At 42.7% G+C, this 20378-nt stretch overlaps 1 protein-coding gene across 1 annotated transcript in view; it reads left to right on the forward strand.

Moving 5' to 3' along the window:
- FGF18 (fibroblast growth factor 18) overlaps window positions 1-11715 on the forward strand; it is a 184461-nt gene extending 172746 nt beyond the window's left edge. Inside the window, exon 7 of the mRNA XM_066589455.1 lies at window positions 11486-11715. Within this exon, the coding sequence (XP_066445552.1) occupies window positions 11486-11552 (67 nt within the window). The 3' untranslated portion in view covers window positions 11553-11715. The remainder of the gene's footprint in view (window positions 1-11485) is intronic.
- Window positions 11716-20378: the final 8663 nt, after the last annotated feature.

Below are 20378 nucleotides of genomic sequence, written 5' to 3' on the forward strand. Positions count from 1 at the left end.
AATGTCAAACTTGACATCGGCCATTGATTGATGGGGACTGCCCACTTAACACATTTAGAGTCAAACCTAGGAAGAGCCTGTAGAGGGGGACGGGAGTGAATACAAGCAAAAGCAAGACATTGTAGTAGTCAGCAGGCCCAGGACTGCAAAGCTATGCAGCCGGCTCCGTTGACATGCAGACGTAATAGGCCCTTTTTAATGTAAATATCCAGTTTTTAGAAATATGTAATTTTCAGGTTGAACTTTCTGTGCTGAGTAATTTCTTAATTGAACTTAGAATAGCTCAGGTTTTTTTGATACAGAGCTACCTGCCTGCTCGCCCGCAAAGATTCCGGTGCCGGCGGGGGTGAGCAGGAGGAAGCCGGGGGGGGGGGAGGAGGGAGAGAAAGAGATCTCCCCCTGTTCCCTCCCGCTCTCCCCCACCGGCACCCGAATCTTTACGGGCGAGCAGGCAGGTACTCGAACAGGACGATACTCGCTCGAGTATGTGTCCTTAACGAGTACGCTCGCTCATCTCTAATAGAGATACATTAATTAGTACAAAATGTTGGTCCCATTTGGATTAATAGAAAATGTACACGTTCATCTGTTTAATTACCTTTGGTCAAGTGCGGGTAACAATAGTTGTAGCCACATAGAAACCAAATGTCACAACACTAAATCTGTACTAAAAGATTAATTCTTTTTTAATATTTAGTTTTACCGTATTTCATATTAGGTAACGCATCACAAAGAAACGGAAGATTTAAGCTGATCCGCCCATTTGGAGGTACTTTAGCTAAACTTTTGGAGAAATTACATTATGGGCAATTCCCAAGTAGCTGATTAGTTAGTAGCTGAAGTGATGAGAATACAAAGAGGGTAATGTGTTATTCACAACATCATTCAATTATGGACTGATGGAAAGTAGTCTATGGTCTGTTGATCCTTTGTATGCGGGGAATTCCCCATAGCTGTCCCATCTGTGTTTGCATCACTTCCTGACACTACTCTATCTCATAGAGCCATTTCCTGCTAATATTTTATGCCTCGTGGACAGTTTCACATAAGTTGAGTGCGTGTTTATGCATATTCATACTTTACGGGAATAATTGGCAAACCTCATCACATGCTTACATGGGTCAAGAGAAGGTGAAAAAGTAAACTGGGAATACCAGTCCCAAAAGGCTTTCTAGGGGATACCACATAAATAAGTTAAATTAAAAGTCACCTAAATGTAGTAAAGCTGAGTTCATGATTAGAATTAGAGATGAGCGAGCATACTCGGTTCGGGTGTTTTTGGACTCGAGCACCGCTTTTTCCGAGTAACTGACTACTCGGACAAAAAGATTCAGGGGGGCGCCGAGGGGCGGCGTGGTGGAGCGGGGGGTAGCAGTGTGGAACAGGGGGGAGCTCTCTCCCCCCCCCCCACTCCCCTCTGCAGCCCCCCGCGCACCCCCGGCACCCCCCGAATCTTTTCGTCCGAGTAGTCAGTTACTCGGAAAAAGCGGTGCTCGAGTCCAAAAACACCCGAACCGAGTATGCTCGCTCATCTCTAATTAGAATTATACTTTCAAGTGAAGTTAAAGCAGAGAAGTAGCAGGGACTTTTTCCTGTTGGAAGCATAATGGACAAAATATATTCTAATGGCTCAATCCATGTCATTGAACAACATTGAAAACTGTAAATGGATCGAAATGCTTTAAATAATCCCTTTCATATATTATGAAACTAACCCATTTCTAGCAAGAGTGAAATAATATACCGTATATACTCGAGTATAAGCTGAGTTTTTCAGCACACTTTTTTATGTTTAAAAAGCTCCCCTTGACTTATACTCCAATGAGGTAAAAAAAAAAAACCTGCTACGCTCACCTCCCAGTCGGTGTCTGTGTCCCCGATACGATGGTCTCCCCACTGTCATCTCCCTGCTCGGCTTTGAATTCCCCGCCGTAAGCACTGTGATTGGATCAAGCGCCAGCCAATCACAGCCGGCGCTCGATCATTCACAGCCATTCAGTGGATGACATCACTGAATGGCTGTGATTAGTTTATTAAGTGCCGGCTGTGATTGGCTGGCGCGCGATCCAATCACAGTGCTTACTTACACAGCGCTGATGGTGGGGGAATTCAAAGCCGAACAGGGAGATCACAGCAGGGAGAATTCTCAAGCAGCTTACCGCACCGCTGGGGAGACCATCATGCAGGGGACACAGACACCGGCTGGGAGATGAGTATTGTTTTTTTTTTTTACCTAGTATATACTCGAGTATAGCTAGGCTTATACTTCAGTCAATAAGTTTTCCCAGTTTTTTGTGGTAAAACATATTGATTCGGCTTATACTCGGGTCGGCTAGTACTCGAGTATATACTGTACTTTCTTTCATTATATCTTCATGTGGATCACAACAACTAATTCTGAAATCACACAGTGTTTTTCATGGCATTTTCATAGGTATTTTTCACATTGCCTTGTTGAAAACAAAAACACCACCTGAGTTCTTATTTTAAAGTCTGGGGTGTTCTAAAGTGTGGAGTTTTTTTTCTAGCATTTTTGCCATAGACCTTCTCCATAGGAGTTGAAAAACGTCAGGAAAAAACTCTTGTAAAAAACCACTATGAAACCAATTGAAATTTCTGGCATTTTAAAACAGTGAAGAACAAGTCCTAAATCTTTTTCCTGCCCCTACACAGATACAAGATATAGTCCTGACTGCATGAGGCCACCACAAGGAGAAGCATAGGAGCTTACTGAAAATAGTTGCAATAATATGTCTGCATACACAAAAAAGAAACCGATAGGCATAGGCTTGTATTGGGCATATGTTTGCCTATAAGTTTGTATCTGGATTTTTTGTTTACTACTGAAATACATAGGCTGCTATGCTTGTCAAAGCCACAACATTTAGTAATAGAAGTCGAAGGCAGACAGATTCAAAAGTGTGGTTTTACATTTGCACAGTATTGGATATGGATATATTCTAAAATTAAATCTAATGCAGATCAGTGTGTGAACATGCCCTATACATTTTAGTCCAAACCTACAAATCGAAAGATATATTTAACCCTTTCCAATCCACTGACATCTTAAGACATTATGATTTAAGGCTGTAGAGCTCTAATGTTGGGGTTCTCTTACTGTATATTGCCAGCCTCTCTGCTGTCGGAGCCTATCCAACGTGCCACCTCATGCAGTACTGGCTTTAGCCAGCAGATAGCGCCATTGTACAACAGCAGAAAAAGAGTAAGCCCCCTAGGAAAACCAGGATACAAATTGGATTGGAAGGGGTTAACCCTTTTCAATCCACTGTCTGATGTCTGAAGACATTATGATTTAGGGTTGTACAGCTCTGATGTTGGAAGACGTCCGTCGGGGTTCTCTGACTGTATATTACCAGCCTCTCTGCTGTCGGAGCCTATCCAATGTGTCACCTCATGCATTACTGGCTTTAGCCAGCATATACAACCATTGTATAACGGCAGAAAAAGAGTAAGCCCCCTAGGAAAACCAGGATACAAATTGGATTGGAAGGGGTTAAACCGCAGAAAACATTATATAATGCTACTTGTCAACCAAACATATGTCATGTTACCCACCAACATCATCTTTATTGATATAACATCAGTCTACTTTTATAAATTTCAGTTCTGAGCGACCATTGTTTTCTCTAATTTTCATCATTTTATGTTAAAGACTTTCTATCACTTGTCTAACAAAAGTGCATAATACATCCAATAACAAAAGAAATAGTGAAGAACCAATTTTTCAAGACTAAGCAGGGTAGATATATTCCACAGACATAATTTAGCTGCATTATAGCATCAATTTTATGACCACAGTACCATGACGCCCCACCACCACCTCCAACACCACCACCTCCAACACCACCACCTCCAACACCACCACCACCTCCAACACCACCACCACCACCTCCAACACTATGAGAACTTGCTTGTTGTCTCAGTTGTTGCGGCTGTAAAATGAAACCTAACATACAGTCATATTGTGGCCATATAAACCCGCCTAAATGTGTACTTTTCCCTAGCATATAACAATTTAGCAGATTAAAGTTTGCAGATAAGCCTCAAGGCAAACATTACCATTAGAGATGAGCGAGTATACTCGCTAAGGCACATTACTCGAGCGAGTAGTGCCTTAGCCGAGTATCTCCCCGCTCGTCTCTAAAGATTCGGGGGCCGGCGCCGGTGACAGGTGAGTTGCGGCGGGGAGCGGGGGGGAGAGAGGGAGAGAGAGAGTTCTCCACTCCGTTCCTCCACGCTCTCCCCCGCCGCTCCCCGCCCCTTGCCGGCCCCCGAATCTTTAGAGACGAGCGGGGAGATACTCGGCTAAGGCACTATTCGCTCGAGTAATGTGCCTTAGAGAGTTTACTCGCTCATCTGTAATTACCATCATGTGAAATGATCATAAGCTCTGGAGTCCGAATGCTGCTCAACTTCACCATTCTCTATCGTCCGTGGTTCTAATAGATAACTGAACCTTTGCTTATGCATCTGTGAATATCTGTATAAGCTCTATTATTTAATGTGTATTACAGGTTTTAATGTGGTTCAGTAATATGATCTTGTAATTGTAATCTACTACATGGCAAACGACTGACTTCTCAATATTATATTCAGTGATGTCTGTTCGAATACTACAGTAGGCTAAAACAAGGTGTACAGTAACATCGCTACAAATATTAAACAACATGAATTTAAGCCATAATTGCCGAAGTTGTATGGTGCCTTGTTAAAGTTCAGGGTGTGATATGAATACTATGTTGATTCATGCATACTATGCAATAAATTAAGATTCTTCACTTCTTTGGTATCTTATTTTTATTCTATAATGCTAGAAATCGTTTGGGATCAAAATTGGTCATTTAGAATTAACTAAATTTCAAAAATTACTCAACTCTTCGTTTGGGGTGTAATCTGATTTGTTTTGATAAAATAACATTCGGATCCATCAAAAAAAAAGGTATATGATTAGCATTCCCTGCTTTTTTTTCAATTTTTTTAGAGCAGGATTGAAGATTTTCTTGACTTTTTATTTTTTTTTTGTATTTGGGGCGAGGAGTGGCCATTGGGGAGCAAGAGGGCACTGAACATAAGCGCACTTAAAAATCGATAAGTGGTAAATAGACATGAAATTCGGTGATTCTTAGGTGCCTATCTGCCTTTTATTGCCTTTTTAGGCCCTGTTCACATAAGCTTAATGATTTATGCTTAGCATGTATGCCAAGAAATGGTCCAAGAGTTTACACTAAGTATATTCATAGGACTACATTCATCTTACATTCAGAGCCTCTCATGGTACAGAGTATTAAAGCAGCAGAAATGCAGTCCTAAGCTCTCACTCATGACCTGAAGGTTGCAAGTTCAATCCCCGCATGGTTCAGGTAGCCAACTCCAGATTGACTCAGCCTTTCATCCTTCCAAGGTCGGTAAAATGAGTACCCAGCTTGGTGGGGGGTAATAAATAAATTACCCTCAAAGTGCTGCGGAATAAGTTGGCGCCATACAAAAAACAAGATTTTATTTTTTATCCGACAGAGGCTAAATAGCCTCCTTTAGGCCTTCATCATACTGATGTATATCGGCATGCTTTTTTTTTCAGCATGTTATAGTGTGGTGGACTATGCTACTGCATAGAAGGTATACAGTAAAAACAGCAGACAGTTGCAAAAAAAGGTAAGCAAACCCTTTGAAATTACCTAAGTTTTTGCATTGCATTACTAGTAAAATATGGTCTGATTACTATTCAAGTCACAATTATAGGCAAGCAAACTCTAATACACTAATAACACACAAATAATTGTGCATTTCGTGTCTTTTTTAGAACATTTAGTAAAAATCCACAGTACAAAGAGAAAAAGGTATGTGAACCTCTGTGTTATTGACTTCTCCAAAAACTAACTACCAAAAGATTTTTTAATTGAGTTGATGAGATTACAAATGTGGGTTTCATAAGTGTTTTGCCCATTAAATCAAAACACACATACAGTAGCCTGGTTACTGACAAATCTGTTCTTCTCTATAAAGTTTGGTTAGTGTGAGCAATGCCTCGATACAAAAAACTTAGAAAGGACCTTAAAAGAACTGTTACATAGACACATAAAGCTAAAAGAAGTCACAAAAGAATTGCTAAAGACCTGCAAGTACATCAGTCCACCAATGGCAAATCATCTGCAAATGGCGAACCCTAGGGGAATGATGGAAGGACTCTATGAAGGAAGCATCTGTTGTCCAATAAAAACATTGTCACCTATCTCAAGATTGCAAAAGGTCACCCGGATATTCCACAATCCTTCTTGGAAAATATTCTATAGACAGATGAGATAAAAAGTGGAACTTTTCAAAAAGCACACATGTATAATGCCGTATTTGAAGGAAATACACCGTGCACTGACACCAAAACCATATCCGAACGGTGAAGCAAGATGGAAGGAGCATCATGATTTGGGGTTGCTTTGCTGCCTCTAGGCCTGGACACACCTTGTGACTATTGAGTGTATAATTAATTCTAAAGTGTATCAAAACATTCTACAGCAGAATGTAAGGGCAGCAGTTCACGGCCTCAAGCTGAAGAGATGTTGGGTGATGCAACAAGACAGTGACCCAAAGCACACAAGTATATCAAACTTGAGAATAGTTGAAAAAAATGTGTTTTGTTATAGCTAGGTCAGAGTCCTGACTTTAATCCTATCAAGATCCTGTGGCATGACCCAAAGAGCTGTGCATGCAAGGCATCCTAGAAATATTGATACATTTGCAGGGAGGAAAGATCCAAAATGCCTCCTCAACATTGTGCAAATCTTTTTTGCAGCTACTGTAAGTGTTTAATGGAGATGACTGCTGCTAAAGGAGGATCTACAGGTTATTAAAGGGGATTTACCAATGCTTTTTTCGAGTAACTGCCTACTTGGACAAAAAGACTCAGGGGGCGGTGGGGTGGAGCAGGGGGGAACAGGGAGGAGCTCTCTCTCTTTCCTCCCCCCCCCCCCGACCCCCCCCCCCCCGCTCACCCCCTGCACCCCCCCCCCCCCCCCCCGAATCTTTTCGCCCGATTAGGCAGTGGCAGTTACTCGAAAAAAGCGATGCTCGATCGAGTAATTGCTCTAAACGAGCACGTTCGTTCATCTCTATTCATATGGTAGTATATATTTTTTTTAATTTTTTGTGATTTTTTACTTTTTGCTCTCTGTATCACTACTTTAAAAACTTTTATTATCTTGCAGTTTTTACTTTAGCTGCTAAGCCTAATAATAGGCTGAGACTTACTGTTCTGTACAGCAGCTTCCTCAGCCATAGACCCAATAGACTATTCTAGACATGCTCTGTGACTTGTGCAGGAAGACGTGCGTGAGCTGTGATCATCCCTTAGGGCTCCTTCACATGAGCGTTGTATAGCCCAACCAATGGTTTCCTATAGAAGCGTTCACATGAGAGAATGTTAAGCGCGCTAAATTCGTGCACATAACAAAGATAGGACATGTGACTGCGAGGTCGCATCTAAGCTTCGCGGTGCCCACAAAGATAAGACCTGACCTATCTTTTGTGCGTGCTTTCCATAGACTCCTATGTAAGCTGGAAAGCACGTACCACGCAGCTTGGATCGTGTGAATGGGCTAATTCAAGTTGCTGGAATTAATCCATTCACGCCAGATCTTTGCACGCAACTATACTGCGCGCCTACATCGCTGGTGTGAACAAGCCCTTATTGTGAATGGTGGATCCTGTGTTGTCTTTATATATAAGTGTTAACATTTCTTTCTAATCCTGTCTGTGATGATAATGTGGCGACTACTGCAAAGTTTTCTCTATGGAACAGGAAGCCTATTAACTTAATGGCCAAAGTGAAAACTGCAAGATATTCTGATTTCTTTTAACCTTTTTCAATCCAATTTGTAACTTGGTTTTCCTAGGGGGCTTACTCTTTTTCTGCTGTTACACAACAGCGCCATCTGCTGGCTAAAGCCAGTATTGCATGAGGTGACACATTTGATAGGCTATGACAGCAGAGAGGCTGGCAATATACAGTAAGAGAACCCCGACGGACGTCTTCCAACATCGGAGCTGTACAGCCTTAAATCATAATGTCTTTAGATGTCAGACAGTGGATTGGAAAGGGTTAAATTGCATAGAAAATTCACAAATGAAAAAATGTGAATAAAAAAAAATATGTTTTGCGAAAAAAATTGATTTAAACAATAAGTCAACTTTCTGATGTCACATTCCCTTTACATTTAAGGATTCACTTACCTTTTCTCCTTATACACTGTGGCCGTTTAGTCATCGGTGCAGCTGCCTATGTGTGTTATTAGTTCAGCTAGTTTGTCTTTGGCTGTAATTGTGACGTAGATAAGTCAGATCACATTTTATCAATAATCAATGCAGAAATCAAGGTGATGCAGAAGAGATCCCATTTAGAATAATATCGTAGTATCATTTTATACATAAGGAGAGTTCTGCATGCATTTATATGTAATATTTATCAAATATACATCAAACTATTCACTGAATGGTCCCATTATGAGAGACACTGATCTGATATCCTGTTGGACCTCCTTTGGCCTACAGAACCGCAACATTTCATTGTGGCGTAGATTCCACTAGTTGTTGAAATAGTTCTGCAGGTATATTGGCCCCTGAGGACAGGAGAACTTGCAGTTTCAACACATTAAATGGAGGTACTGACATGCTCTGAACAGCTGACAGGAACGGTTCATCAATCCATGCTGCTTGTGCCAATTTTGACCCTCCCATCAACATAATGCAACAGAAATCTAGATTCATCTGACTTGTCCCAGTTAGTTTTACACTAGAGCTGAGTGAGTATACTCGCTAAGGCTAACTACTCGAGCGAGTAGTGCCTTAGTCGAGTATCTGCCCGCTCGTGTCTAAAGATTCGGCTGCCGGCGCGGGTGACAGGTGAGTTGCGGCGGTGAGCTGGGGGGAGAGAGGGAGAGAGAGATCTCCCCTCCGTTCCTTCCCGCTCTCCCCCGCCGCTCCCCACCCGCGCCGGCCCCCGAATCTTTAGACACGAGCGGGCAGATACTCGACTAAGGCACTACTCGCTCGAGTAATGTGCCTTAGCGAGTATACTCGCTCATCTCTATTTAGCACCAATAACAATGTGTCATGCAGTTTTTCAGATCTTTTGATCTTTCTGCTGTAATGTGGATTCACGCTGAAATTGACCCATGGAAACCTCGCTTACTTGATTTCATTCTGCACTCTGGGCTCACGTATCTCATTTCCATACAGGGCGGCTCCAGTGTTGAGAGAGCAGGTCTCTCCAGTGGAGTGGCCATTCAGTGTATAGCAATAAGCGAGAAAACAAAATTACTGGAACGATAAGTGGGGAAACTAAACTTCAAATGATATGTAGCATTATAAAAATAATATATATAAAACCATTTTATATAGGCCTCCACTGGCATAGGAAAGGACTATAAGAAAGCCAGGTCACATGCCCTAAGCCAAGAGAATTAGAGTGGCTACTAGAGATGAGCAAGCATACTCGCTAAGGACAATTACTCGAACGAGCATTGTCCTTAGCGAGTATCTCCCTGCTTGGAAGAAAAGGTTCGGCTGCTGGTGTGGGTGACAGGGGAGTTGCGGTCATGAGCAGGGGGGAGCGGGGGGGAGAGAGAGAGAGAGAGATCTCCCCTCCGTTTCTCCCCGCTCTCCCCTGCCGCTCCTCGCCCGCCGCTGGCAGCCGATTCTTTGCTTCTGAGCGGGCAGGTACTCGCTAAGGGCAATGCTCGATTGAGTAATTGCCCTTAGCGAGTATGCTCGCTCATCTCTAGTGGCTACCCCAAAGCAATATAAATGTATACCCTAGTAGAAAGCCCGTCCCATGATGGTGAATGCAATCTATATATATAAATATCCCCGCTCGGGAAAATTATTCAGTGGACACAGCACATTTCTCATTTTACCTTAGTAGTATAAGAAGTTAAAGCTGTGCTATGATTGGTTTCTATGGGCAAAAAAACCACATTTTTTAGACAACCTTCATAGGAGTGTGGTGCTGAGCTACTTTTCAGTGGTGCACCTTGTAGATGCTATGGTGATCATGAGTCATTCAGTGTATATACATAATGCATAGACTTGAGGGCAGTGTTTTGAGAACAAACTGTGCCACATCAGGCTAAGATGTATACATATATTAGACATTCCAGAAAGTGACATTCAGTGCGTAGATGTATAGATAGTTTAACAGGATACATTACTGCATGTAAACGCAATAGTATAATGAGATGCTTAACAATTCACAAAGGAAGAAAACAAAAAAATCATTACCTTCAAAAACCAAACAGTGAACAACAATTAGTTGATAGATCAAGCAACTGAGGTCATAGGGAGGAATGAAAAGGAAAGGGCCCAGTGAATTAAAATGCAGTATATTCATTCAAAATATATTCTGGAAAATCAATCAGCAAAATTGTGTAACAGTATCTATTAGCACTGGTATAGATATAGAAAAAACTAATGGTGGAAAGGGAAGTATTCCTTGTAGAGAGATAGAGAACGTTGAATACCAGAAGATATGTTTTGTATAGTAACATAGTATGAAAGGCCGAATGAAGACAATGTCCATCTAGTCCAGCCTGTTTATCCTCCTGTGTTGTTGATCCAGAGGAAGGCAAAAAAAAAACAAGAGGCAGGAGCCAATTAGCCCTTTTGGAGGAAAAATTCCTTCCCGACTCCCTAATGCCAATCAGACTAATCCCTGGATCAACCCCTAATATTTCCTACCTGCCTGTATACCCGGAGTAACAATTAACCTAAGATTTACAACCTATAATATCCTTCCCCTCCAGAAAGACATCAAATCCCCTTTTAAACTCCTCTATGGATTTTGCCATCACCACTTCCTCAGGCAGAGAGTTCCACAGTCTCACTGCTCTTACAGTAAAGAACCCTTTTCTGTGTTGGTGATGAAAGCTTCTGTCTTCTAGACGTAGAGGATGCCCTCTCGTTACCGTCACAGTCCTGGGTATAAACAGACCATGGGAGAGATCCTTGTATTGTCCCCTCATGTATTTAATGTATTTAGCTGTGTTCAAGTCTAACCAAAGGCAACATCTACATAGAGTTTGTATATTCTGCCCTTGTTTTCAATGGTTACCTCTGGGTATTCCAGTTTCCACCGACACTCTAAAACCATTGTAATAAGTGAATCTTGATTGTGAGCCCCAATGGGGACAGGGACTGATGAAAAATTCTGTACCGCACCGTGGAATATGTATGTGCTATACAAATGAGTAAAAATAACACAAAAAATAAATTTTGAGAAATTTTTAAAAAACTGTGTCTAGAGGAGGATAACTTGAGATGGATGATAATTTGCAATGAACTATCTATCACAAATGGTGATTTAGAGACACACCCTGAAAGGATAGAATCTGGTGTTACAAGTATGAATTAATATGTTAACTTCAAAATTGTCATTGTCTATAGTATCATATATACTAATTTATTCCTCTTATTTCAGGACTCTACAGATGGCGGCCTTCAACTCCTTTACAAGAATTATCTATGGATACTTGGGGAAGGGCTGAAGAATCCCAATTATAGCATGTGTGGTACAAGAAATAAGCCATTTTTCCGAAATCTTGATGGGGTCTATTAGAGGTTTCCATTATCAGAATGACTACGCAGCCACTGATGGGGCTTTGGACTTCCAATCATTTTTACTATTTAACATGTTAATTCATTTTCTAAAGTTTGATACACTTTTAAGATTATTTATTTTTTTACATTTCTTCTACAATTTCATGTTATAAACATGTTATGTAATAAAAGATAATTGATTCTTGGTATGGACCTGTCTTTTTTACCGACATTCACCATACAGTTGTTGGGATTCATGGTATAGAACGGCTTGGGGCAACTTTATACATGGCGACTTTCGGCTATCTTTGACAGCTAACACTCAGCTGCAACTGCCCAGATAAATCCGATTCTGGCAGTCTAGCACTTAGTTACTGCTGCCAATTATGACAGCAGCATTTAAAAGACCCAACGGAGGGAGGGAGCTCCCTCCACCGTCACTAGTATTGTGGCTTCAAGTTTAACGGAAAGAAATGTTTAGTGTCTGAAAGATTCATCAAATTACACTGAACCGGAGGTTGACTTGAGCTTTCGATCGAGCATTGTCCTTAGCGGGTATCTCCCTGCTCGGAAGAAAAGGTTGGGCTGCCGGCGCGGGTGACAGGTGAGTTGCGGCCATGAGCAGGGGGGATCGGGGGGGGGGGGAGAGGGAGAGAGAGATCTCACCTCTGTTTCTCTCCGCTCTCCCCTGCCGCTCCCCGCCCGCCACCGGCAGCCGAATCTTTGCTCCCGAGCGGGCAGGTACTCGCTAAGGGCAATGCTCGATCGAGTAATTGCCCTTAGCGAGTATGCTCGCTCATCACTAACCTTCACCCCTAAAAAAAACCCCTTTTTTTCATTTTTCCATCATCTTTGGGCAGGTCTTATTTCTACGGCGTACACACTGCAACAAAAATGACCTGATAACCTTATTCTGTAGGACAGTACAATTACAACAATTCCTTATTTATATAGTTTTGCTTTTGCTGTACGGCTTTTAAAAAATAAGTTTGACAGCTTTCTTCTGCCAGCCGTAACTTTTATATCTTTCTGTCGATATAGTTGTGGGAGGGCTCATTTTTTGCAGGATACCCTGTACCGTGTTGGAGTTTGTGTGACTTGGCTTGAGGACTTAGTCATTTATTTAGTTTCGGTATAGCTTGAAGACGAAACTAGTTGCTGTTTGGTTAAGATTCAGTGATACATTGTTGAGTGAAGCAACTGACAATACTTCCATTGGTGCACAATAAGGGTTCATTCACATGGGCATAAATACACATTGTATTACGTAAGAATGGGTTTATTCACATGTGCATATTTTTCATGTGAAGTGGCTCAATGGTTGGTGTAGGAAAAAGAGCTTTGGGTCGCTGTTGGCTACAGATTTTACCATAGGGATGTGCTGCATGTCAATGGGACAGGGTGTAGTTGTGCTGGGGAAGAAGCGGTCTAGAACATTGGAGGAGTGTTTAAACTAGGAACTGGGGGGGAGAGCAACTAGAGAGATAGGGGGAAGATAGTGTAGACCAGGGGTGGGCAATTAATTTTCCCATGGGGCCACATGAGAAATTGGAATGGTTTTAGAGGGCCAGACCAACATACGAAGGCTCCATGCACATTGCCTTAATGGGGCCGTATTCCAGCCGCCCGATTTGGACAGCCATCGGTTGTAACACCTACCAATTTGTTCCATTTTAGTCCTAGCTTGTCCATGGATGCATTTACCTCTGTAAACAAATCACTCCCCGTTGTAGTATCTTTCATTGATCGCATAGCTGCCAGCTCTTCCATCATCTCAAAGTTTTTTGTTATCCCACGTACAAAAATAAGTAACTGGGCTGTATCTCGGATATCACAGCTCTCGTCCAGAGCCAAGGAAAAAAAGGTAAAATCATCCGCTTTCTTTTGCAGCTGAAGCTCCAAATTCCCCGCTATGTCTTCGACCCGTCTCGTTATAGTTCTCAGTGTTGCCAGTTGCCCATTTAGATCCAGAATTTGGGCTTCTAAATGTTCGACGTGCACGCATCTTGCGCAACAGTATGCACCCTCGATCGGCTGATCAAGGACCGCATACATTGCACAAGTAGCACACTGGATGACATTGCCAGGCATGGAGCTCATCCTAATGGGGATCTACAATTTACTTGCGGAAGTAGTGAAGATAGACTTGTTCACACTCCGCTCACGCGCTGCTGCAACCGCTCAACCGCTGACCCGCTGCTGCAACCGCTGACCCGCTGCTGCAACCTCTCACACCCTGCTATAACCGCTGACCCGCTGCTGCAACCGTTGCTGCGACCGCTGACCCGCTGCTGCGACCGCTGACCCGCTGCTGCGACCCCTCACCCGCTGCTGCGACCCCTCACCCGCTGCTGCGACCCCTCACCCGCTGCACCCCCTGCTGCGACCCCTCACCCGCTGCACCCGCTGCTGCGACCCCTCACCCGCTGCTGCGACCACTCAACTGCTCACACGCTGCTGCAACCGCTCACTCGCTGCCGCTCTCGCGCAAACGCTTACCCGCTGACACGCGCTCACCAATTTTTTTTATTTTTTTTTTCCCCCCTCACAAACACTTAGACCCCCAGACACACACACACACAGAAGACACAATTAACCAGGTACACAGAAGACACACAGCTCACAAACACACACAGAGGTAGAGGTAGATACTTATCAGCTCACTCTGCCCTCCTGTCTCAGCTGCTCCGTTCAGGTCCCCTCCGCTGGTCCCCTCCGCTACTGCCGGTCTCTGTTTGCTGCCCCCGCACCTGCTTCTGCTCCGGCGGCCGCTCACTCCACCTGTCACTCTGCCCTCCTGCTGCTGCTCCGAGACCCGCTCTGCTTTTGCACTCCTCCTGCTGGCTCCTGTCACCTTCGGGCACCGGTATCGGCTCCTCCGCTGGTCCGATGTCTCCCTCAGACCCCCCGCTCGTGCCTCTGCCTCGGCGCGCTGCTACTCCATAGTTTCGCTGCTTCCCGTTGCTGACACCGGACTCATTGGTGAGTCACCAGGACACTCTTTGCGGGCCGGTCCGAGCTATTCAGCGGGCCGGATGTGGCCCGCGGGCCGTGCTTTGCCCAGGTCTGGTGTAGACAGTGATCTGGGACTAAGTAATGAAATTGGGGGGGAAGCAGTGGGAGGGGTTAGTACAGTTAGAACTGACAGAACAGTTAGTAGGGATACATTTAAAATTAAAAAAAAAAAACGAAAATGTCTAAACTGTATGGTGACTAATGGTAGAAGTCTGACCAATAAGGTTGACGAGCTGGGAGTAATAATCACATAGTGGGAATAACAAGACCTGGTTCAATGAAAGCTGTGACTGGGTGGGTAACTTACAGGGTTATAGTTTATTTATAAGGGATTAAAAAATGGAAAGTCCTGTTTAAAGCCCACGCTACAGGAAGATATATTTGAAGGAGATGAACATTTGGAGTCTGTATGGGTAGAGATTAGAGATGAGCGAGCACTCAAATGCTCGGGTCCGCGTTATTCGAGTCGAGCTTTTCGTAAAATTCGAGAGCTTTACTCAAGTAACGAACCCATTGACTATAATGGAGACTTGAGCATTTTTGCATGTGGGACGCCGGGTCCCGAGCTTTTGTTTTTTTTCTTGGTTCTCTCTCTCTATCTCTCTCCCCCCTGCCTGCCAGACAAAAAATTTCCCATTTACGCACGCTGCATCGTGGTGGGGAGGGGCCAAAACAGGGACATCACAGTGGAGAGGAGCCAAACACTGGGGCAGGGTCAAACACGGCTTGATGCTTGTTCGAATAACGAGCACCATCGAGTACGCTAATACCCGAACGAGCATCAAGCTCGACAGAGTACATTCGCTCAACTCTAGTAGAGATACATGGGGGGAAAAACTATAATAAAATCCTCATGGGGGTTTTCTATAGGCCACCAAATATAACAGAAGCCACCAAAAAATTATAATTAAGGGAAATAAATGAAGCCAGAAATCACGATGACAAGAAAATTGGAGCTACAAAGGGTGTAATATTTATATAGACTGATGCTTTCTTACTATTTACAGCAATTCCCAATAAAGGTAAAAGAAAATTGGGGAAAAGATTTAGTCCACATTAACAAAGATAAATGGGCCACAGTGCTGCATATAATTCCAATGGTATCTCAATCGGAAAGTCAACGAGTATAGCAATAGTATTTAGTGCATAGAGTTTATCACGCTCCATTAAAGTTCTTTAACATGGGTGTTAGATTAAACTTAGACTGTCTGAAATTTAATGCATATGCTCTGGAATTGTGTAAAAGTGCATGAATTTTGCAATGGCATACTAGATATAATTTACAAAATATATATATCTTGTTGATATTGGTCTTAATTAGAGATGAGCGAGTATACTCGCTAAGGCACATTACTCGAGCGAGTAGTGCCTTAGCCGAGTATCTCCTGGCTCGTCTCTAAAGATTTGGGGGCCGGCGCGGGTGACAGGTGAGTTGCAGCGGGGAGCAGTGGGGAGCAGGCGAGAGAGAGGGAGATCTCCCCTCTTTTCCTCCCCGCTGCTCCCCGCCCCCTGTCGGCCCCTGAATCTTTAGAGATGAGCGGGGAGATACTCGAGTAATGTGCCTTAGCGAGTATACTCGCTCATCTCTAGTCTTAATCCCATAACCTGTATATTGGGTATTGTGGATGGGCTTGATAAGCATATTTTTTCAGAATTCAGACAGCATTGTATCATTGACCTTCAGATAAGGATAACATCGGTATCAGAACACTGCAGTTCATTAGCATTACTAATTTGACCTAGATCTTTCCCCCCTTTTTAAGCCTGTACTGGGGATTGCCGTGAGTAATAAGAAGGTATGTCTATATAAATAAGATATTACACCCTTCGAGACTCCTAAACACTCAAGAACGTTCACCAATGGGTGAAGCACAGACACTGACCAAGCCTGAGCAGAAAACGCATGTCATAATTGAAGGAACTGAAAGAAGAAACTATAGGGAACATCATAAAGCTGACTAAATTGTTCAAAATCATGAAAGAGGCCCCAGAATTCATGTGGTTCAGAAACCTTACCAGCCTCTTCTCCCACAATGAAAACTTCTTCAATATAAAAAAACTCTGGCCATTTGGGGTTTCTCCAAAGGGTGGTGTAAATAGTAAATCCTTCTAGTTGTAAAATCTGCTTAAATTTATTCCATATCTTAATTATTAGTGATGAGCGAGCATACCCGCCAAGGGTATTGCCCTTAGTGAGTACCTGCCCGCTCGGGAGCAAAGATTCAGCTGCCGGCGGCGGGCAGGGAGCTGCGGGGGAGAGCGGGTAGGAACGGAAGGGAGATCTCTCTCTCCCTCTTCCCCCCCCCCCCCCCCTGCTGACTGCCGCAAATCACCTGTCACCCGCGCCGGCAGCCGAACCTTTTCTCCCGAGCGGGGAGATACTCGTTAAGGACATGAAGCGAGTATGCTTGCTCATCTCTATTAATTATTAAAGTAATAATTGGCTATAACCCCTTTTTTCCTTCTTTCTTTCCTTTCTCCCAGCCTTTCATTCTAGAAACTAATTTTCTATTCAAACCCACCTGATTTCTTTCTCTCCAACCATTCAACTGTTGTAATTGCAAAGCCAAAAAATATTGCCAGCCCTCCACTCCATTTATCCCTTTGAACTATCTCCAAATTAATTCTAGCAGATTTCTTATTCTACAATAAGATCCTAAATATCCTGTGAAATCTAAAAAATATTGTGATGGAATCCAAACTGTGGAGTTTTGAAATATATAAAGGATATGTAGCATAATAATCATTTTGATAAGATTTCCTCTGTTGATTATCGACAAGGGACAATGATGCCACACCTTGACCTTATCCTCAAACTTTCCTACCAATAGCAGCAATTAATGCAGAAAAAAGGGTCCTGAGGTCTAGAAGATACCACAATTCCCAAATAATTGAATTATTTCACTATTTGTAAATAATAAGTATGTTTCAACTGAAAATCTGACAGCAAAAGGTCTAAGGGAAGAAAAACGGATTACCCCCAATTAATAGTAAGACCTGACATCCTACCAAATATATCACAGATGGACATAATAATAGGACCCCATACATTTACTCACATCCCCCATATACAAGAATAAGTCATCTGTGTACAGTGAAACACGTTCTTCAATTTCTCTGTAATGCAGTTCGACTTTATCAGGTGATTTTCTTATCAAACCAGCCAAGAAAGTCTCTCTCTACGCTACAAATCTCAGCTGTACCAGATATAAAACAGTGTAAGGCGGCTGCAACCCTCATAGCCTTCTCTTAAAGATATTCTGGTAAGAGAGCTGTATGATGGCCATCTATAGTTATTTTTGCCATCTCTCTTGCACTCTTTAAAGTAATGTCCTGATCCTTGTAAAGTTGCCACAGGAAAAAAATAAATGTCCTCCTCAATAGTTAGTTTTCTTTTTTTTTATTTTTTTTTTTACGTCTTTTAATTTCCAATAACTTTTATTGAAGTGTTAACAAGTACACACTTTATATTTTCAATAATATTAATGTTTTCAGTACAAACAATATATCTCAGTGTCCCGTTACACTGTTATTTTAAACTTTTTGGGGGTAGGGAAGGGATGGATATGGGAAAGGAGGGGTAGGGGTGGGGGGGGGGAGGAATAGGTTGAACAGGGGGTAGGGTATGTGGGAAGGTGAGAGGTACGTGATCCAGTCCAATTATTTCTTCCTTTGGAAGTAGTTTGTTTCTTGTTGTCCAAGTTCTTCTTGGTTGACGCTAGGAGTTGCTTTTCTTTATTGGTAGGTTAGAAATCCTTTCGTTATCCCGTCCATCCAGGGTTTTCATGTTTCTTTATACTTAGACATTTTATCCTGTCTATATGCATAGAGTTTTTCAAATGAACAATGCTCAGATACCATGTCGATAAGATTGTTTATAGTGGGGATATCTGTGGATTTCCATTTTCTAACTATCAGCAGCTTAACACTGAGAAGAATGTGTGCCGTAAGTTTCCTGTTATGAGGTGGGATTTTTTCTAGTTCTAATAATAATATGGCTGTCTGTGGTCCGATCGTAATTGTCAGTCCTAGTAATCGATTGATCATTAATATTACCGAGGTCCACAGTGGTCGTATGTGTGGACATTCCCATAGTAGATGCAATAAGGATCCAGCATTCCCACATCCTCTCCAGCATAACCCCGAGGTTTCCGGGAAGAGTGATTCTAATTTCAGAGGGGAATAGTACCATCTCGTCAATACTTTCTGGTGTACTTCTAGTAATCTAGAACTAATCATGCTCTTGTATGTTCTTCTACATGCTTTAGACCAGTATTCCAAATCATAGGACATCTTCAGGTCCTTCTCCCAATTGAGCACGTGAATTTTTTTTTGTTTACTTACATCTCCTCTAGCTTCTCCATTGAACACCTCGTACCAAAATTTTAGTTTAGTTTTTGGGTTTTCCTGGCTAAAAAGGAATTTATATAGGTATGTGGGAATTGTTAGTGTGAGTTTCCTGTTGTTCGTCAGCAAGCTTTTAATTTGCCTATATTGAAAGAGGTTATCCCAGGTTAAATTCCCCTCAATAACCATTCGTCAAAAACATCTATCAGGTATGACCCTTCCAGCTGTTCTGGAACCTCCACCAATTGCAAATTGTTTCTCCTAAGTCTATTTTCCAGATCATCTGTTTTGCATTGTAAGATACGAATAAACTGATCATATTTACGAATAATATCCTACATAGGGACATTTTTTTCTTCCATTTCATTAATGTGTCTTTCTATTGGCTAGCAACTTGGGCAGAAAGGGAAGCCAAAACAGTATTGCTTTTAGTCATGCAGAGTAGGTTCATTTTATATACTCTATGGCCTTCTCCTTTCGCATATGGTGCCACTCTGGGATTTTGTTGATGGTTATTTTTGAGTATAAGACAAAAAATAATACCAAACTGCGAGACAGTAAAAAGCCAAAGTGTGTGTGGCGGCCTCAGACATTTTTCAAAGTTGGGAGTCTGGCCATTACAAATTTGCAGGTGTTACACAGTTACCTGGGGGATTGTTACGTGTGCAGCTGGCATCTGTAGTTCTAAGCTTCCAGCAGCACAGCACTCTCAGGGTTAATGATTGAGCTTACTGGATGTGGTTCTTCCTGCTAGCCAATCTCCTGGGTCTGTGCTCACATATAAACCCAGCTCCTGGTCAGTCTCTGTCTGGTGTTCAGGGTGAGCAGTCATGAATTCTTGTCTGTTGAAGCTTGCTGTGTGATCTGTGTCTTGCTGGTTCATGTCTGTTTGTTCATTTATATTCTGTCAGTTTTGTGTCAGCTTGCTGTGTGACCTGCTATCTGTGTCCTGTCCTGTTGCTGCGTTCTGTGTGAATGCTGTCCGGTTCTGCTGGATTTCTGGTTAGTGTAGGGATTAGCAGTATAACCAGGAGCCATAAAGTGGCCTGCTAGCTTTCATGTTTTGTACAAAATGTCAACTAATACCTAGTATTTATATTCAGCTTCCTATCTGTTACTAGTGGTTGCATTTTGGCTGCTGTATGCTGTGTATTCTGGCTCTGTGTGTCCTGTTGTTCAGTCCCTGTCATGTGGCATGTGAATGTGTCCTGTTCTGGTGCGTGGCTCCTAGGATCAGCTAGGGCCCAGATCCAAAGACCGCTGGGCTGCCCTTATTGGGGCAATGTCCCCGCTTAGGTAGGGCCATGCCATTCCTTGCCTGTAGCACAAGGTCAGTTTGCCTGAAAACCGAATACCTGGTGAAACCCGTGTGAATACCTGGAGGAACCTGCGAACTCATCCAGTCCCTTTTG

This window comes from Eleutherodactylus coqui, chromosome 2 (assembly GCF_035609145.1).
Source record: "Eleutherodactylus coqui strain aEleCoq1 chromosome 2, aEleCoq1.hap1, whole genome shotgun sequence".
Taxonomy (NCBI): domain Eukaryota; kingdom Metazoa; phylum Chordata; class Amphibia; order Anura; family Eleutherodactylidae; genus Eleutherodactylus; species Eleutherodactylus coqui.